Below are 17,436 nucleotides of genomic sequence, written 5' to 3'. Positions count from 1 at the left end.
GACATGAATAAAACTTCGCAGAAGACATGTGACAGAAGCCATTTCTTCTTTTTGAATATCTCAAGATAAAGCTCAAATGGAGCCATACATGCCCCGACCGAAGGAAGCCTATGGCTGATTTGTGCGTTGTTACAGCTGAGAATGAGGCATGCATTCCCTAGTCAGATGTGCTGCTGAGCATGTCTGAGAATTCTGATGAGCTCACCTACCCTCCCTGAGCCTGTTTTGGGTTTTATAAAAGAGAGGAGAATATTCTGTGCCTTATTTGGCCATTGGAAAAATTAGAAAAGGAATGAAGGAAGCGATTTCCACTTGGTAGACAGTACAGCTACGAATCCTTACCCACATCTTCCCACCCCTTCCCATCCTACTTGTTATCCATAGTCACAAAGTCGACAAGGAGATCTAAACTCTCTCTGTGTCCTACAATCCGATTTAAAAATAACTCTAGGAGTCACTAGCAGTCTCCTCACTTCCACTTTGGACACCACTTGTCCTTGTGTGTCAACCAAGTTCCAAATCACAAGTGCAGAGACCCGTGTTACATGTTACAAGTGCAGAGACCCATGTTACATGTTACACATTAACCTTTAGGATGCTCATGTTACATGTCACAAGTGCAGAGACCCATGTTACATGTCACAAGTGCAGAGACCCATGTCACATGTTACACATTAACCTTTAGGATGCTCATGTTACATGACCCATGTTACACATTACACATTAACCTTTAGGATGCTCATGTTACATGACCCATGTTACACGTTACACATTAACCTTTAGGATGCTCAAGTGCCAGATGGTCAGTCTTCATTGTCAACTTGATGGGGTTTAGAATCACCAAGGAGACACACCTCCAGAAAGATTTAACTGAGTGAGAAGATCTGCCTGAATGTGGCCTGCATCATTCCATAGCCTGGGGTTCCAGGAATTCAAGTTGAGCACGTAGAACTCATCACTATCTGCTTCCTGACTACAGAGAAAGTGTATGGCCAGCTGCCCCACACTCCTGCTGCCACACCTTTCTAGGACTGAACCCTCAAACTGTGAGCCAAATAAACATTCCCTACCCTTAAGTTGATTTTACCATAACACTGAGAGAAGTAAACTAACAGAAAATTGATATTCGTGTTTTAATGACTTTTCTTTGCAATGAGGCATTTGCTTGGAAGTACCATAAAGAAAAGATGTTTGTGAGGGAGAGACATCAAGAGGACCAAAGATGAACACAGGAGCAAAGGGATGGGCCATCCAAGGGCCATCTAGGGACAACTTAACCAGTTCAGGCCTGATCTGTGTCTTCACTTCTCCAGACAGCCTTCCAGTGCAGGGCCCCTGCCTTGAAACAGGCCATGATTCACAGTGGCAGAGCCTTAGGGCATCTCTGGAAACATCCACAATCTCCTTGAGTCATCTTGATATGACAGAGAACCATCTTTCCTGGTTGTTCAGAAATTAGTCTGATTTCTTGAGCAATAGAGAATGGTTCTATAAACCCAATAACCCAACAATATCACATGTCAATAGCTGCCTCTCAAAGCCCCTCTAAAATTCAATTTTGGGTTGTTTCATGGGCCGAGGTCTTAGATAAGCACATTTGAACATCTTCAATCGGGATGCTAAAGGTTCACATCTCTTACATGGTGGAGAATGACCTTGAACTCCCTGAGAACTTGAGACTGTGGCTTTGACATATATGGGTTTCAGCTCCAGCCTAGAATGTTGGTCACTTATATCCTCAGTTTTATACTTATAAAAATGACCCCCAAGGGCAACTGTGAGGCCTGACTGAAATATACAGATCAGTAAGCCTTGTAACTTATAAAATAAGATATGACTGGGTTTTTTTTGTTTTTTGTTTGTTTGTTTGTTTGTTTTGGATTCTTCATTTTAGTTCAACTTAAAATCAATTGCTTAGAATCTTCATTGCTCCAACCTGTGGGGCATTCAGCAGGGACCTAGAGCAGGGGAGAGAAACTAAGATGGGACAAGAGACACGAAGTCAGTTGTCTGATCAAGCTCTGAAAACTTTACTTCAGGGATGGCAATATAAGCATAAACAAGAGGAAACTTCAAGGAGGAGGGAAGAGCCCCGGGGGCTTTCGGAAGGCCAGGTGGCAATCTTTAGTCTCTGGAACCAGCGGTCACAGTGTCCTCCACACCCACAAATATTCTTACTGTTAGACTACACATGTTCTCTCAGGGCTGTATGTGTAAGCTAGTAATTTTCCACAAGGCCATGGTTAAGGCCATGGCTCCCGGCACTTCATTTCAAATTGTTTTCACTAAACTTGCAAGGTTCAGGATTTCTGTTGGTACGAAGACTATTTTGTAATAAGGGGAAAATAAATAGCCGTCGTATGAACCTACAAAGTACCTGTGGCTCTTTTTCCCTACATTAAGGATGCAACTTTTCCCTTCTCTCCGCCTCTTCCCTCAGATGCTGGCCAGAACCTGTATGCTTTCTCTAGCACTTTGGGCTTCCCTACTTCTGTTAAGCCCCTTCCCTAACAGGCAGTAGAGGACCCTCCATGCTGAAAACTCAAGCAGCCTCGTGGCCGAGTTCCCTTCTTCCTTCCATTCTCTTCCTCTTGAAAACTGATACGTTGAAAAGATCAGGATTTGGAGCATAAGTCAGGCCCTGCTCTGACTCACCACTCCTTGTTCACTCCTCAGTGGGCTTTGAGGAAGTGCTTTCTCTGGTCATGAGGGGTCATGAGATCCCATGGTAGACTGTCATCTCTAACTCCAGTTAGGCTGGGCAGGGAAGGGGACTGGGAGCCTCTGACCCCTGTGACCCCAGACTCCTTGAATTTAGTTTGCATTATCCTTAAGGGACCCCATGTTAATTCCCCTCCCCGCCCCCCACCTCTGACCACAGCAGACCTTCCTGGAAGGACTGTGTGGCCACAGTCATTCAAAGAGGATCACTCAGCACCTCTCCATGCAGGTATGTACCCCAGTCATGGGACATGACATCAAAGGTTCACACATGACCACAGCAGCCCGTCTGTTGGCAGAATGACAACCAACTACATGGCATTGGCTAAACCAGTGCTCCCAGATCTCCCTCGTGTCCAAACACGGGCATAGGAATCTACAGGTGTAATGGATAGAGCTAAAGTGGCTGGAGAGGCATTTGTCAGTCATCAGCAGTGGGACGGCCTGTCTCCTTAAGGGTTGGCAGCATGTTCTGTTACCCCGCTAGACAACCCTGAAGGTTTTGTTCCTAGACCCCCTCAGGTATTGGGAGGAGCTTGGATTCAAGCAACCCTATGCACATGTCTACTTCAGGCTCACATGTGCTTCTGGGCTTAGGGCTTGTGGCCTGGATGCCCGTGAGACCTGGGCTCTGGCAGAATTGATGCTATTGATCTCACTTCCTAAGGGAATAGGCTGCTTTTGTGTGCTACAGATGGAAGTTTTATCTCCCCCAGTGCTGCCTGAGCCCAGCCTCAGGGTGTTCTGCTGCAATATGGATGTTACCAAGGAATTTGGGGTTACCCTCTTCATATTCTTGGCCCTAATAATGAGAGAATTTTTTTAAAAAATAGCTGAGATAGCAGCTTCGGGATAGTTTTATTAGCATTTAAGAGAAGAAAAGGAAAGGAAAGGAAAGGAGAAAGTTTTAAATTTTGCCAGATGCATGGAAGAGAGGGAGGAAGAGAAAGTATAGGAAGAGAGAAGAACAGGGCTTTCTGGTTAGGCATGGAGGGCTGCAGCAGCTGTCAGACAAGCAATCACATGGGAAGTGGAGGGATTTGTCTTCAGAGAAAAGACAAGAAAGCCTGGAACACCAGAGACAGCGTGCCCCACACTCTGGCCTATATCCAAAAGTAAAAAAAAAAAAAAAAAAAAAAAAAAAAAAAAAAAAAAAAAAAGAGCTTTTTTTAAAAAAGGAAAAGTTAAGCATATTTGAGTAAATTTCACAAAGCAGGCAGGATTGACAAAGATTTGCAAAAACAGCTCTATAAGCAACTTCACAGAAGGGGTGTTTCTGTGGGGGCCGGGGGTGGGGGGGAGGGAAGTACACCACCTTCTTAAAGGGACAGATAAGTATTCCTCCCAAATCCTTAGTTTTAGGCGAAACAGCGTTACTGAGGGGTGATCTCTTGGCCAAGTGAGTGACAGGCCCAGATGGATTGACTCTTACGAGAGGAACAATAGTATGAAATAGTCTAATCTTTTGGGGGCAGTCCGGGTTGTCCTGTTGCCACCCAAGGCCTCTCTGGTCTTTTGACCAGGCCTTAAGAAATGGCAAAGCATCTCTTGGAGAAGAGGCATCTGGGTCAGGCTGATTAACCCTCTATGGGGAGAAGCACAACTGGTGGCCAGATTCCTCCCATTCTCCTATGAGAATCCTATGAGGGTCCCTGTGGTGAGAGACCTCACTTTCTCATGGGGCACCACTTTCTTTCCTCAGCATGACTCCCTCCCAGGCCTCATCTCCTGGAAACTGGCTGACACTCATCAGTTTGCCTGCAGCTCTACAGTGGGCTGAAGACAGTGGTGTCACTACGATAGGTGACCTTTGGGCCCCTTCAGGGCATCTGTCCTGTGCCCTCCTGGAGGGCATAGGATGTAAGAATGGATCAGGTGAAGGATGTTCCACAGGCTACGTCCCTCCCATGGGTTCCCTGAGATGAAGAAACCCACACTCCAAGAGCTCCAGGTGGAAATGTGAGACTCTGCTGTATAGTTTAGTAATCTGCTTTTGCATTCAAGAGAAAGCAGTAAGAATGCTTTCCTGATACAGCTAGGGCTGGATGAGAAAGGAACCAGCTCAGAGCAGAGTGGAGACAGCTAGGAGTCAGCACCCTGCCTCCCAGCACTTCTGAAGAGACCTAGGGTCCTCTTGGGAACCAATGACGTACTAATGACACCCAGGTGTCCCTTCAAAATCAACCACAAGCTTTTACTCTTACACGCTTTCCATTTGTGTTTAGAAATAAAATAACTGAACAAAGCAAAGAAAATGTCATGCTTTTGTTTCCTGTTTTTATTGGCGATATACAGAGATTCAGACACATAGGAGTTAGGTGGGCTTTGATGCACTTCTCTGGATGGTGCTCCAATGGCAAGACCATTTTTATCAAAACAAAACAACAACAACAACAACAAAAAACAGACTATGAATTCTATGAAGCAGTAGGACAGATGACCTGAGAATGTGAACCATGGCTGCATCCTGGTTTATCAAGACTTCAAAGTTGCTCTAGAATATTCTCTCTGCATAGTATACTTATGATCCACTTGCCAGCATCCTCTGAGGTCAAAGAATCCCAAACTTTCCCAAGCTATCTTTTACTAACACAGAGCACAATTTGCCTAACCTGAAAAGAACAATGTCAACAACTCCGTCTTAGGCGTTTCTTTCCCATGGTTCAATGTAGTCCAATCCCAGATGGGCAAAGATCTCTTCTTCACTTTCTGCTTCAAGAAACATCCTCTGGAAATACAAGGAGAAACACGCACTCTCAGGCATTTCCCTTTGGCACCTCAGTGCAGACTTGTTGAACTGTCTCGTTAGAATGAGTGGCAGCCGAAGCATCCCACCTTGCTTTTTCAGAGGAAGCCAAGTTGTGGTGACTCACACCTGGAATCCCAGCACTTGGGATGCAGAGGCAGGGGCTTGGACTATAGAGTGAGCCCTTAACTTCAACCAACCACCCACCCAGCTAGCCAGCCAGCCAGCCAACCACCCAACCACCCAACTGACCAAGGCTTTATGTAGTTTTCACACCTTCCCATCCAAAGGTGAAATTGTGACAGTCTTCCTCTGTTAGCAAATGACACGTGGATCTTTTTCCTGAGTCCTTGTCTCAAAAACAGCGGGGAGGGGGAAATGTTAGAGGAAGGCATCCAGTGTGGACTTCTACCCTCCATATGTAACACACTTGTGCGCATGTATCCACACACACATGCGCACATATCCATAAACATGCACTCATACATACACACACAAATAAGAATAACTAGGGAAAAAGATCCATATGTCATTTGCTAACAGAGGAAGACTCACGATTTCACCTTTGGATGGGAAAGTATGAAAACTGCATAAAGACTTTTTCAGTTGATTGGTTGGTTGGTTGGCTGGGTGGTTGAAATTAAGGGCTCACTCTATAGCCCAAGCCTCTGCCTCTGCATCTCATATGTATGTGTATGTGTGTGTGTGTGTGTGTGTGTGTGTGTATATATATATATATATATATATCCCACATGCATGCCTGGGGCCTGAGGAGACCAAAAAAAGACATCAGAGCCATCACATGGGTGCCAAGAGTCGAACATGAGTCCTCTGTAAGAGCAGCAAGTGCTTTTTAAACACTGATCGCCCCAGACTAGTCTCCTTATTCTTAACCATAACTGCTCTTTGGAGCCTCATGATGGAGTCTTCCTTCCTTCTTCCTTTCCTTCTTTCCTTTCCTTCCTTCCTCTGTCCTTCCTTCCTTCTTTCCTTTCTTCCTTCCTCTTCCTCTCTTTCTTCCCCTCTCTCTTTCTCTAATATGTTGAAGCTTGAATCACACTTCAGTCCAATGAAATCAAAAGCTCCAGAGAGGCCTTGTTATCAGTCTAGTTAAAGTTCTAGGTTATTCTAATGTGCAGCAAAGGAGCAAACTGTGGTAAGGGAAGCCTACTGCATGTTCTGCATTCTCCACAGCCACCCACACCTGCCATGGCCCCACTCTCCAGTTTCTACCCCATGAGCTCTTCAAGACTAGGCACCTCTTCCCTTGAGTCTCCTCTAATACATAGCACAGGCCTGGGCCCAGAGATGGCACTTGTCGGATTAAATATTACTTATTCTCTCGCAAGCCTTCCTGAACTGAACTCTGTGAAGTTGCTTCTGCTTACATGCTCAATCTCTGAGGCTATTCTGCCGGCACCTTCTGCCTCCTTCTCTGTGAGAAGTACCTTGAATTTCTATGAGGATTACCTTGCCTCTCCATCCATGAAGTTGTGGGACTGCTCCCATTTTTAGGGAGAAGCACACAACCCATGCCTGGCCAATCAGAAGTACAATGGATTAATAGATGAGCACAAGACCCAAGCCTGGTCAAGGAGCAGTTAGAACTCATGCACAAACTATTATAGAAGATAGCTCCCTGCTAGAATAACCAGAAGAAAGGGATTCATGGAAACCCTTGTCTGACAATCAAAACAGTTTGCTGGAAAACCTGCCTGAGATCCTGGATATAGCCATACCTGAAGCCAGTTTTGACCCTAGAGACAGCACTATTTATTTAGCCAAGCTCCTTTATATTTTTACCGAAGATCCATTTCTTAGATATCCATTATACCTCTGTCTCTGTCTATCTCTGTCTCTCTCTCTCTCTGTCTGTCTCTCTCCCCCCCTAATAAAACATATTGAAATCTGAACCACACTTCAGTCCAATGAAATCAAAAGCTCCAGAGAGGCCTTGTTATCAGTCTATTTAAAGTTCTAGGTTAAGTGTTGGATATCCACACATAACCGTTTCTTTTAAACTATAATAAACCCCTAAGGGGGGAAGAGATCAGTTCTTGCTTTTAGTGATTTTATTATGCCTTCTTCTCCCTCCAATCCTAATTTGATGCCCTTGACCACTGTAAGAAGAGTAGACCTCTTTGTTCATGGATTTAATGATAGAATTGTTAATTCTCCATCAGCCACATGTTAACTTTCTAAGGCATGAATTAAACAAGGTGCCAATGACACTCGAATCTCCCATGGTAAGTGACTGGGGCTTGATGGCTTCCCATCCACCTTTGGGCACCTGTGTTCAGGAGACAGCCACTGATGAACCACTCAGAAGGTGATTGCCCCTGTATTGGGTAGTTATTCCTGTGACATTTATGATTTATGGGAATCCCTGATTTTCTTTGGAGTAAGTGACTGTAAACACCAGGAACACAGCTGACTCAACTCTGCTCACCTATGTGCTGGTTCTAGAGCCCCATTAGCTTACTCTCTGAAACCCTGGAGTTGTACCCTGGGCCCAGCAGGGATTGAGGCAATGTTTCCAGCTCCTTTCAACTGTGATTCACAGAGAATAGAACATTTGTAGCCCAAAGAAGCAAACCTAGACACTAAAGTCAGTTCGGGTTGGGGATAGGGATGGGGTAAGTGGGATCAGCAAGTGAAGGTACTCGCTGCTAAACCTGAGACCCTGAGTTCCAGGGTCTACGTGGAAGGACAAAACTGGCTCCCCTGAACTCCACATGCAACCATTCTGCATGTGCACCCATTTCCCCCACTATAAGAAAAATAAATATTTTTTTTAAAAAATAAAATCTGTCCAAGGGAAGGGCTTACAGGTAAGGTCAGTAGCCCATCTCAGGAAGGAAACACTACCTTGGTCTTGTCATACAGAGCGTGGTTGTCCAGCATCATCTTCCGCTCGTGTGTGGCGTAGCGCCGCAAGTCTCTCTCAAACTGCTACAAAGAGAATCAAGACAAATTACTGTCCAGTCCAGATTGTTTCTGGTATACGGTGTTCAGAGCTAGCTGAGGCCCTTGGGTGTTTGAAACTGCTGTCTCTAACACAAATTCTTGGGGTGACTTTCTTCTCCAGGGTAAAGTTCCTGGGTGTCTGAGCTCGGGGTCCTTGTATTAGAATAGAAACTCAGTGTGAACAGGAAGCTGATTGGCTTGGAACCTTGTCAGTCACTGTCCAGCAGGGAGCAGGTGATGTGTGAATGAATATCTATCTATTGGATGGCTAAACGGACAGTGTGAACATTGATTCTAGAATAATAACTGGTCCAGAAAAAAATGCTGCCTTAATCATTTTAAGGTTTTTGTTGTTGTTGTTGTTGTTTCTTGTTTTTGTTTTTCGAGACAGGGTTTCTCTGTATAACCTCGGCTGTCCTGGAACTCACTCTGTTGACCAGGCTGGCCTCAAACTCAGAAATCCACCTGCCTCTGCCTCCCAAGTGCTGGGATTAAAGGCATGTGCCACCACTGCCCGGCTTAAGTTTTAAATATCATTATTATAATAAAGGGATAACTTGACCTAGATTTTGTGCCTCTCTATGGTCTCTACTACCTAGCTTCTCTGAGCTTGCTTTGTCCCACCCTGCCACTTCTTGGGTTTCAGTGGCTCTCAACTAAGATACCTCTCAGTTACCTAGGGGTTTTACAAACACACTTGTCTGGGCTTAGCTGCATAGAGCTTCTGAGGTCGTGGTATACAGTAGAGAATTTATAAATCTAACCTGCCCCCAGCTAAGGCCACTGCTGCTTGCTTCGTGAACCACACATTGGGAATCTAAATGAATCTAACTCGCATGACCAGGTATCTGTACGATGCCCCAGTTTAGAGGCTTGGGGCATGGTCCCGTCGTTCTCTCAGCCTTCTGTCCGCGGTGGTCAGCTCTCCCCCGAGCCAGGAAAGCTAATAGCAAACAAGACTTACCCTGGAGCCGGTCCATCCGAGCAGGGCGAAGGCCCAGCGATCGTAGGGGCACATGACCAGATCGACACGGATGGCCTTCCAGCTCTTTCCTTCCTGCTCGCTGCTCTTCTCTCTGTGCACTCTCCCGTGGTGCAGCTTCAGAATCAGGAAGCATTTCTGGAAGTGATCGAGAGCGTCCACCTTCCTACTAGGCTGCTTGAACTTTTCAAAGGTCGACTCTATGATGTCACAGTACAAAAGCAACCCCTGAAAAGCAATGGGAGGGTTTAGAAAAGAGCCAAGGGGCTGAGCTGCACCCACGTGATATTACGGTAGCTCTTAAGAAAGCCTTTTCAGAGCTAAACAGACACCGGCCATTTTTGTTCTTCCTCCCCCAGCATCTGGGAGAGGAGGTAGTAGTAAAATGATGCTCTCTACAGAAAAGGAATTTCTGCATGAGAAGGGCTGAGCCCAAACCCCCCAGTAATAAAAGTTCTGAGCCTCCACCTCTCCTGGTTTGCTTCTGAGGGACAGCTTTGCTCCTTTTAAAGCAAAGCCACTATGAACAGAAAGCCACACTCTTCCCTTCATGTAGATCACCTGGACTGGGTCAAAGGGTAATCTGGAAACCCAGGCCCAGCGGGGACAGGGTGGCCTGCTACATCTGTTGTTGTATTGTTTTTGCAGTGCTGGGGGGTTGAACCCGGGGACTTACACTTGCTAGCTATGCACTCTAGCACCGAGTATACCCCGGCCCTGGAAATGCTTCTTCTCCCGAAAGGACTCTCTCTCCATCTCAGAGGCAGTGGGAGGAGACCCACGAAGCCTGCTCTATCTCAAGTTTCTGTCCAGAAAATTAATAAGCAATTCAAAGGAATGCCAGGTAAGCACCGGCCCCTAGGACTCCTGTGCCACACACAGGGGTAGCACCTGGCTGGTGACAGATGGGGACATTCTTGGGTGAATCGATCCTGACCTGGCTTTGGGTGTTCCATCTGATTCCGGGGTGCTGTCTGAAGTAGAGCCTGGTGCCACCTCAGATGTGGCCCTAACTTTCCGAGCCAGCTGTTGTTGGGTGTCCCTACTGTTTGCAGTTCCCCTTCCTGTCCCCATTTCTCAGTGTGATTTCTCTCTTCTGGAACAGCTCTGAGGGTGGGCTCAGGCTTGGCCATGGGTGCCCATGGTTGTCTTCCTATGAGAAACTCAGCGGCTAGGCTAGGAAGTAGCTTCCCCTGCCACTCCTTTACTCTGTTCCCAGGGTATGGGGGTTGAAGGAGCCGAGGGGGGGGGGACGCCGGTTAGGGCAGTTCAGCTTTGCTTCATATAAGGGGGAGGCTCTACCTCTTCCAACTTAGTGGGCCAATTAATCATAAGATACCCCAAGCAATGGTGTAACAGCAGGAGGTGTTGTTAGGGGGCTGAGGATCATTCAGCCAGGATTCTTGATCTTTGTTTTCAGTTTTCCTATCTTCGCCTCAGAGGAACCAATCTGGTATCTAAACTCAAGTGGGGGAAGTCATTCCTCAGTGATCCCATGGTCATCCTTCATTGATTCCTCAGTCATTCCTCAATGATCCCATAGTCATCCATCAGTGATCCATCAGTCACTGCATAGTCATCCCTCAGCCATCTCTCAGTCATCTCTCAGTCATCCCTCAGTCATCCCTCAGTCATCTCTCAGTCATCCCTCAGCCATCTCTCAGTCATCCCTCAGGCATCCCTCAGTCATCCCTCAGTCATCCCTTAGCCATCCCTCAGTCATCCCTCAATCATCCCTCAGTCATCCCTCAGTCATCCCTCAATCATCCCTCAGTCATCTCTCAGTCATTCCTCAATCATCCCTCAGTCATCCCTTAGTCATCCCTCAGGCATCCCTCAGGCATCCCCCAGTCATCCCTTAGCCATCCCTCAATCATCCCTCAGTCATCCCTTAGCCATCTCTCAGTCATCTCTCAGTCATCCCTAGTCATCCTTCAGGCATCCCTCAGTCATCACTCTGGTATCCCTCAGTCATCCCTCAGTCATCCCTCAGTCATTCCACAGTCATCCCTCAGTCATCCCTCAGCCATCCCCCAGTCATCCATCAGTCATCCCTCAGTCATCCCACAGTCATCCCTCAGTCATTCCACAGTCATCCCTCAGTCGCCCATCAGTCATCTAGCAATCATCCTGGTAGCATCATTCACAGATGTTCAAGTTCTTCCTGCAAAGTGGTAAGTGTCAGAAGCCATAATAGGACAAGCTAATAACTAGCAGGTGATCATCCTGAAATGCCTGCTTCAGATTATTATATAATCTGCGACAGGCGAGCCCTTATTAAGCAAGGCTATATGGGACTAATTTTAGGAAAGATTCCTGCTATTAATATGTTTTTCCTGTTTTTATTACACATATATAACAATCACTAAGTAGTAGCACACCCCTTTGGAGCAGATCTCTGCAGATCCATGAAGATGTACTGTCTTGTAGTGATGCTATATAGACAAATAGATGACTTAAGTCTTAATGATGATCCTATAGAATTCCTCAAATTAAATCAGTGATTATTAAGCTCTTTTATAATGGGACTGCTACTAGGTCCTTTTTTGATAGTCAAAACTGCAATGAGAACTCTGCCAGTCTCCCAAGTGTCAGCAGTTAATTGCTCTTAGATGGTAACCAGACTTTCTCCTATTCAGAGCACATTCCAAGAGGTTGTAAACAATTAACCAAAGGTCATAAAAGGGGGACTAATGACTTATTATAGGTGCTAGGACCGAAGATAAAATATTGACTGGGTTCATCTATACAAAACCTCACTTAAAACTTAGGTATTATCTTAATCCTTCAGTGAACCTGTGGGGCTGAGACAGGTAGTGGATGTTTAGCTAGATAATTACTCCTAATGGATATGCATGTAAACATTCGCTGTTGTAAACTTCTATTTCAATATATGATTTGATGCTTGGTGTGAACTTGTGATGAACTTTGTAACATGCGATCATGTATTCTGAAAGATGTATAATAAAGTACTGGGGACAAAGAGATGAGGAGGAGCTAGATAGAGAAGAGCTAGATAGAGCTAGATAGAGTAGAATCTTTACCCTTTCCCCACTTAGAGAAATTTTCCCTTTCCCCACTTAGGATCCTTTCAATTTTCCCCTTAGGTAGCTTTCATAGAAACTTTTCACAACTTAGTAATAAATTCTATAATCAGTTCTCTAAGTGTCTTCTCTTCCTGTGACTTTCGACTAAGCAGGCTGAAAGTTAGAGCCCAGCAGTTCCTGCTGAGACAGAACAAAGGCTGCATGGATTAATCCTCTGCTGTTAGGCTACAGGTGTTAATCACCTAAGCCAGCAGTCTTTTACCCTCAGAAAGAGCAAGAAAGTTCTTAGGACTTTTTAGAAGTTATCAGCAGCAGCATTTCAGTACATTAGAGAGCTAGAAAGCTCTAAGCCCTCAGACTTTTAAGCCATCACAGAGTCCTACTCTGACTTCACCGCTACCCTACTCCCGGCAGGGAGGCTCCAGGTAGGTACAAATGTTTATATATGAGCCACGCACATCCCCATAGGCTTTCAATCACTCCTAGATTAATTACCTAATACTATATAAATGCATGCACTGTTGTCATACTGTATTATTTAGAGATTGATGATAGGAGGTGCCTATAGATTCTCAGCATAGGTGTGGGTCATTCTTTCTTTCTTTCTCTCTTCCTCTTTCTTTCTTCCTTTCTTTCTCTCTTCCTCTTTCTTTCTTCCTTTCTTTCTCCCTCTCTTTCTCTCTCTCTCTCTCTTTCTCTCTCTCTTTCTTTCTTTCTTTCTTTCTTTCTTTCCTTCTTTCTTTCTTAAATGATCTCTTCCTATCTGAGGTCAGTGGAATCTATGAATTCAGAACCCAAGCTCATGGCCAGTTTAAACTCCTTTTGGTTCTAGGTAGCCTGGAATGGAACTCATGCCTCAGCCTCCTGAATTGCTGAGGTGAGAAGCGTGCGCTACTGTGGTTAGTTCTGACTCTGTAGACCTAACATTTTGAATCTCCCAGAAGTTCCATGAACTCCATGAAGCACTTAGGGTCCCTGTACCTGGGGCCCACTCACCAGGACTGACCCCAAGCCTGAGTCATGAAATCTCCTTCCTTTGAGGTAAACTGCCAGCAGTCTGATTGGAATTCAGGCAGAATGAATGTCTGGGGAACATCAATCTCCCTAGAGATCAGATTTCTAAGCTCTTCACCTCCTTTTCTCCTACCTCTGACCAACGGGTTTTCTCCAAAGGACACCATTTAGATAGGAGGATGCACTGAAGGCTGTTCAACTTACTTCTCAGACATTTAAGCATCTTGTGGGCATGTTGTGTGTGTTCTGTGAGTACACACGTGTGCACTGTCTAAGCTGTGCTCACAGCCATCTGTAAAGCGACAGTCAGGGTAAGGCTGGCAGGGAAGGGAGTAAAGAGGAGGTGGGAGCCAGATGGCAAGAACTCAGATGAGTTCACAGTTGAGATATTGGGGGTGGGTCCAGGGCTTCAGGAGGTGGGTCCAGGGCTTCAGGGATGGGTCCAGGGCTTCAGGGATGGGTCCAGGGCTAGGACACTAAATCACCTGGCACCTTGTATGTGAGGGAAGGAGAGGAGCTAGCCTGCTGGGTCCTGGGTCCCCTGCACCCCAGTGCTTGGCTCTCAAACTGAGTTCAATAAGCAATCCTGCTGCTGCTGATCATAGTCGCTATTTGTCAGACACTCTGGAGATTTTTATTGAATCTGCACAGACAGCAAATGAATTAGCACAGACAGCAAATGGGCTGTGAACTGTTAGGGACCATCTCAGGCTGTACCACCACTTCTAAAGTCTTAGATTAGATCTGATTTACTATGGGGCCCCCACTGCAGGGCTTGGGCTTATAATAACTATCTCTGTCCAGGGTTCACAGGAAAACTACTTTGAAACTAGCAAGGCAAAGAGGGCTCCTCTCTCATCTCTCCACTCCAGCAGACAATCTTAGCATGGGACAATGGCACAAAAACAAACATCAATGAGTTCCAACCTTGGCCACAGGCCTGGGGGGAGAGGTATCCTTTGGTCTTTCAGTGAGTCTTTAATCTCCCCCTGCTCTATCCCTCCCCCACCTCAGCCCCCGCTCTGGAGCAGAGGATGGGGGGAATATGACTCGTCTTTGTCGTGTCTTCTCTTGGCTGAGCTTATCTTGCTTTCTCTGAAGGGGTTCTAGTTATCCTGGGCACCTTCTCTTGAGAAGGACAGGGGGACATGGAATGGTCTCACAGATGAACTTGGATCTGAATCTGAAATCTAGTTTTCATTTGTAGAGCCCATGCCCAGCAGATACTGTCCACTCAGGAAGGTGGGAAGCTGTACAAGGAAAACTCTGGCCCAGCCTCCTCCACTCAGTCAGACACATAAGTTCCCAGGAAGAGCCCTTAGTCTCTCTAGGAAATGGTGCTGGACTAGAGAGCCAGAGACTTTGGCTGTGGGGTTAGCTTAACTCAGCTTTGACCATTAACAACTGGCTGCTCAGTGGCAGGTTTGGTTTCATCCCATGCAAGCAGTTCGCCATGACCTCTGCAGGGTTCAGCTTGACCTCATCATCTTCCTTCTTCAAACAAGATGCATACCTGTAAAGTGTTGCCTAGGACCCAAAGCTGGTCAGTTTCATGCCAGCCTCATGGTGCTGTGATGAAGTGTTATGAACAAGAATGATAGTCTCTGTACACTGATCATGTAATACATAAAATTAACAATGCTTGGAGCTGGGGAGATGGCTCCGTGGTTAAAGCACCTGTTTTACAAGCACAGGGGACCAGAGTTCAAATCCCCAGAACCTAAATAAATGTTCAGTAGACATGACAGTCTACCTATAATTCCAGCCTCAAAAGGTGAAGACGAGGAATCCCCAGAGCAAGCTGGCTAGTAGGATTAGCCAGATTGATGAGCTCTGGGTTTGATTGAAAGAGCCTGCCTCAGTGAATAAGGTGGAAAAGTAGTTGAAGATGATTTTGAAAATCAACCTCAGGCTCCACTACTCCCAACATATGTATGCATATATATTTATATACACAAACATGCACATCGCATACACACAGTACATAACATACACAGCACACACACAAAAACATATACACACCATACACACACACACACACACACACACACACATACACACACACACACACACACACACACACACACACACACACACACACACACACACTAGAAAAAGAAACAAGCAGAAATCAATGCTAAGACAGCCTTAAATGGCAGGTGCCATCTGGCCTCCTTACCTGCTGCCTCCAAAAGTCCGTCACTTTATGCAAGAGCTGCTGCTCTTCATCCTCTGTAGCTTCTGGGCTGGTAATTAGGAAGTCCACGTCATGTCCAGTCATCTTACCCCTAATTTAAAAAAACAAGGAAAAAAAGCACAAAAAGTAAATCAGTTCAACTTTTAGCCTTCCATTTAAAAACAACAAAACAAATCTCTTGTTACTATGTCCCAAGTGTAAGATTTGTGGTTCAAAATACTTGCAACATTTTAAAACCAGCTATTCCTGGTTGTACAACTCACTTCTTGCAAAACAGGTTTGTGACAGAAGAAAACTTTATCGATAATGTATGTTGTTGTATATGGGTGGAAAGAAAGTAACAGATATTACTTCTATATGCATCACATATATGGAAAAACATATATGCCAATAAGTAGCCAACCAAGAGCTTTGGTAATGCCATACAAGGTAGCCTTCTTGGAATTATGGTATGGCTGGAGAGATTTTTCTTTGTCACTTTTTTAAAGACAGGGTCTTATATGGTCCAGGCTGGCTTTGAGCAGACTATGAAGCTGAGCATGACCCTGGATTTCTTGTCTTCCTGCCTCTACTTCCCAAGTGCTGGGATTTTAGGAATATGTCACCATACCTGGTTTATTGGATACTGGGAATCAAAGCCAGGCTTCCTTCATGCTAAGTAGGCACTCTGACAACTGAGTGATAAACTCAGCTCAGAAAAGTCTCTTTAGTTTAGTCCTCTTCGATGCAAGTGACCAGGTATGGTGTCAGGGGAAGTAGGTGAGAGGTGGGAAGGGCAAGTCCCTTTCTGAAATGGAGGCATTTGTATCCAACTGAAGAAATACACTGCAGAAGAGTTGTTCATTGAGTTATTCTTTGACTCTTGAGCATCTACTTAGTGATCAGGCTCACACCCTGGTCTCAGTAGGAACTAAACCCCATTAACTCCACAGGGAAAGCTCACACAGTGTAGCGGACATCTGGGAAGCACAGAGGAAAATCCCTAATCCTGCTCAGAGCAAAAGGGAGTCAGGGAGGGCTTTCTGGAGGCGGCAGCATCTAAACTGAATTTATGGGATTGAGAAGTCAGACAAGTGTCAAATTCACCAAACTGTAGAGAAAGTTTCACCTGAGCCAAGTCACAGAGGCAAGAAACAGCTCTGTGTAGGGGGTGCCAAGCTATTTGGGGGCTCTGACACAAGACACAGGAGGCAGGAGCCAAAGCTGCAGAGTGAGGTGGGCACCAAGTCAGAACAGGCCTTTCGCACCGTCTCAGAGGCAAGTAGAAGAGGTCACTTACCTGCGGAACCCCCCAGTCATGGTGACCAAGGCATCTGGAAGAAACGCTACAACTGCCTCCTTAACTAGCATGCTGACAGCCTCTGCCTCTGGCCTGCTCACACGGCTAACGAGGTCTTCATAGTAGAGGAATCCTGAGAGGCCATTTGACAGGCCAGTGGAGAGAAAGGCACACGTAAGAGGGCCAGCTGTCAACGGGAGAGGATGCTGTCTCATACAGTGCTCTTAGGCATTGGGCAGACTCTGTACAGAGAGCACAGTAATCTATGGCATTGCCCTGTCCATTTGCTTGTGGGTTTTTCATGGTTACAAAGGAGCTTTGACTTCTCATGGAGAAGTCTGCAATATTCTTATCAAGGGGAAAGTATTCAGATCCTTCTGGAATCTAAACTGTTCCTATCTGATATTATAATGGAAATCCAGTGCTTCCTCCTCCTCCTCTCCCTCCTCCTCCTCCTCCTCTTCCTCCTCCTCTTCCTCCTCC

The 17,436-nt window shown here is 45.8% G+C and overlaps 1 protein-coding gene across 4 annotated transcripts in view; it reads right to left on the bottom strand.

Moving 5' to 3' along the window:
- The window catches only part of Dntt (DNA nucleotidylexotransferase), a 39,434-nt gene that overhangs the window by 2,258 nt on the left and 19,740 nt on the right, over positions 1-17,436 (bottom strand). Inside the window, exons 7-11 of one of the 4 annotated variants that reach the window (XM_031384831.1) lie at positions 16,954-17,086; positions 15,657-15,765; positions 9,399-9,644; positions 8,336-8,419; positions 5,334-5,449 (exon numbers count right to left, since the gene is read on the bottom strand). In XM_031384831.1, the coding sequence (XP_031240691.1) occupies positions 5,363-5,449; positions 8,336-8,419; positions 9,399-9,644; positions 15,657-15,765; positions 16,954-17,086 (659 nt within the window). In that variant the 3' untranslated portion in view covers positions 5,334-5,362. Of the gene's footprint in view, positions 1-5,169; positions 5,450-5,737; positions 5,780-8,335; positions 8,420-9,398; positions 9,645-15,656; positions 15,766-16,953; positions 17,087-17,436 lie in introns of those variants that run through there. The other 3 variants (XM_031384830.1, XM_031384833.1, XM_031384834.1) reach the window with 3 other exon arrangements.

The sequence above is a fragment of the Mastomys coucha genome, unplaced genomic scaffold (genome assembly GCF_008632895.1).
Source record: "Mastomys coucha isolate ucsf_1 unplaced genomic scaffold, UCSF_Mcou_1 pScaffold21, whole genome shotgun sequence".
NCBI classification, from domain to species: Eukaryota; Metazoa; Chordata; class Mammalia; order Rodentia; family Muridae; genus Mastomys; species Mastomys coucha.
Note: the sequence above shows the minus strand (reverse complement) of the source record. Positions and strands in the feature narration are given on the sequence as shown.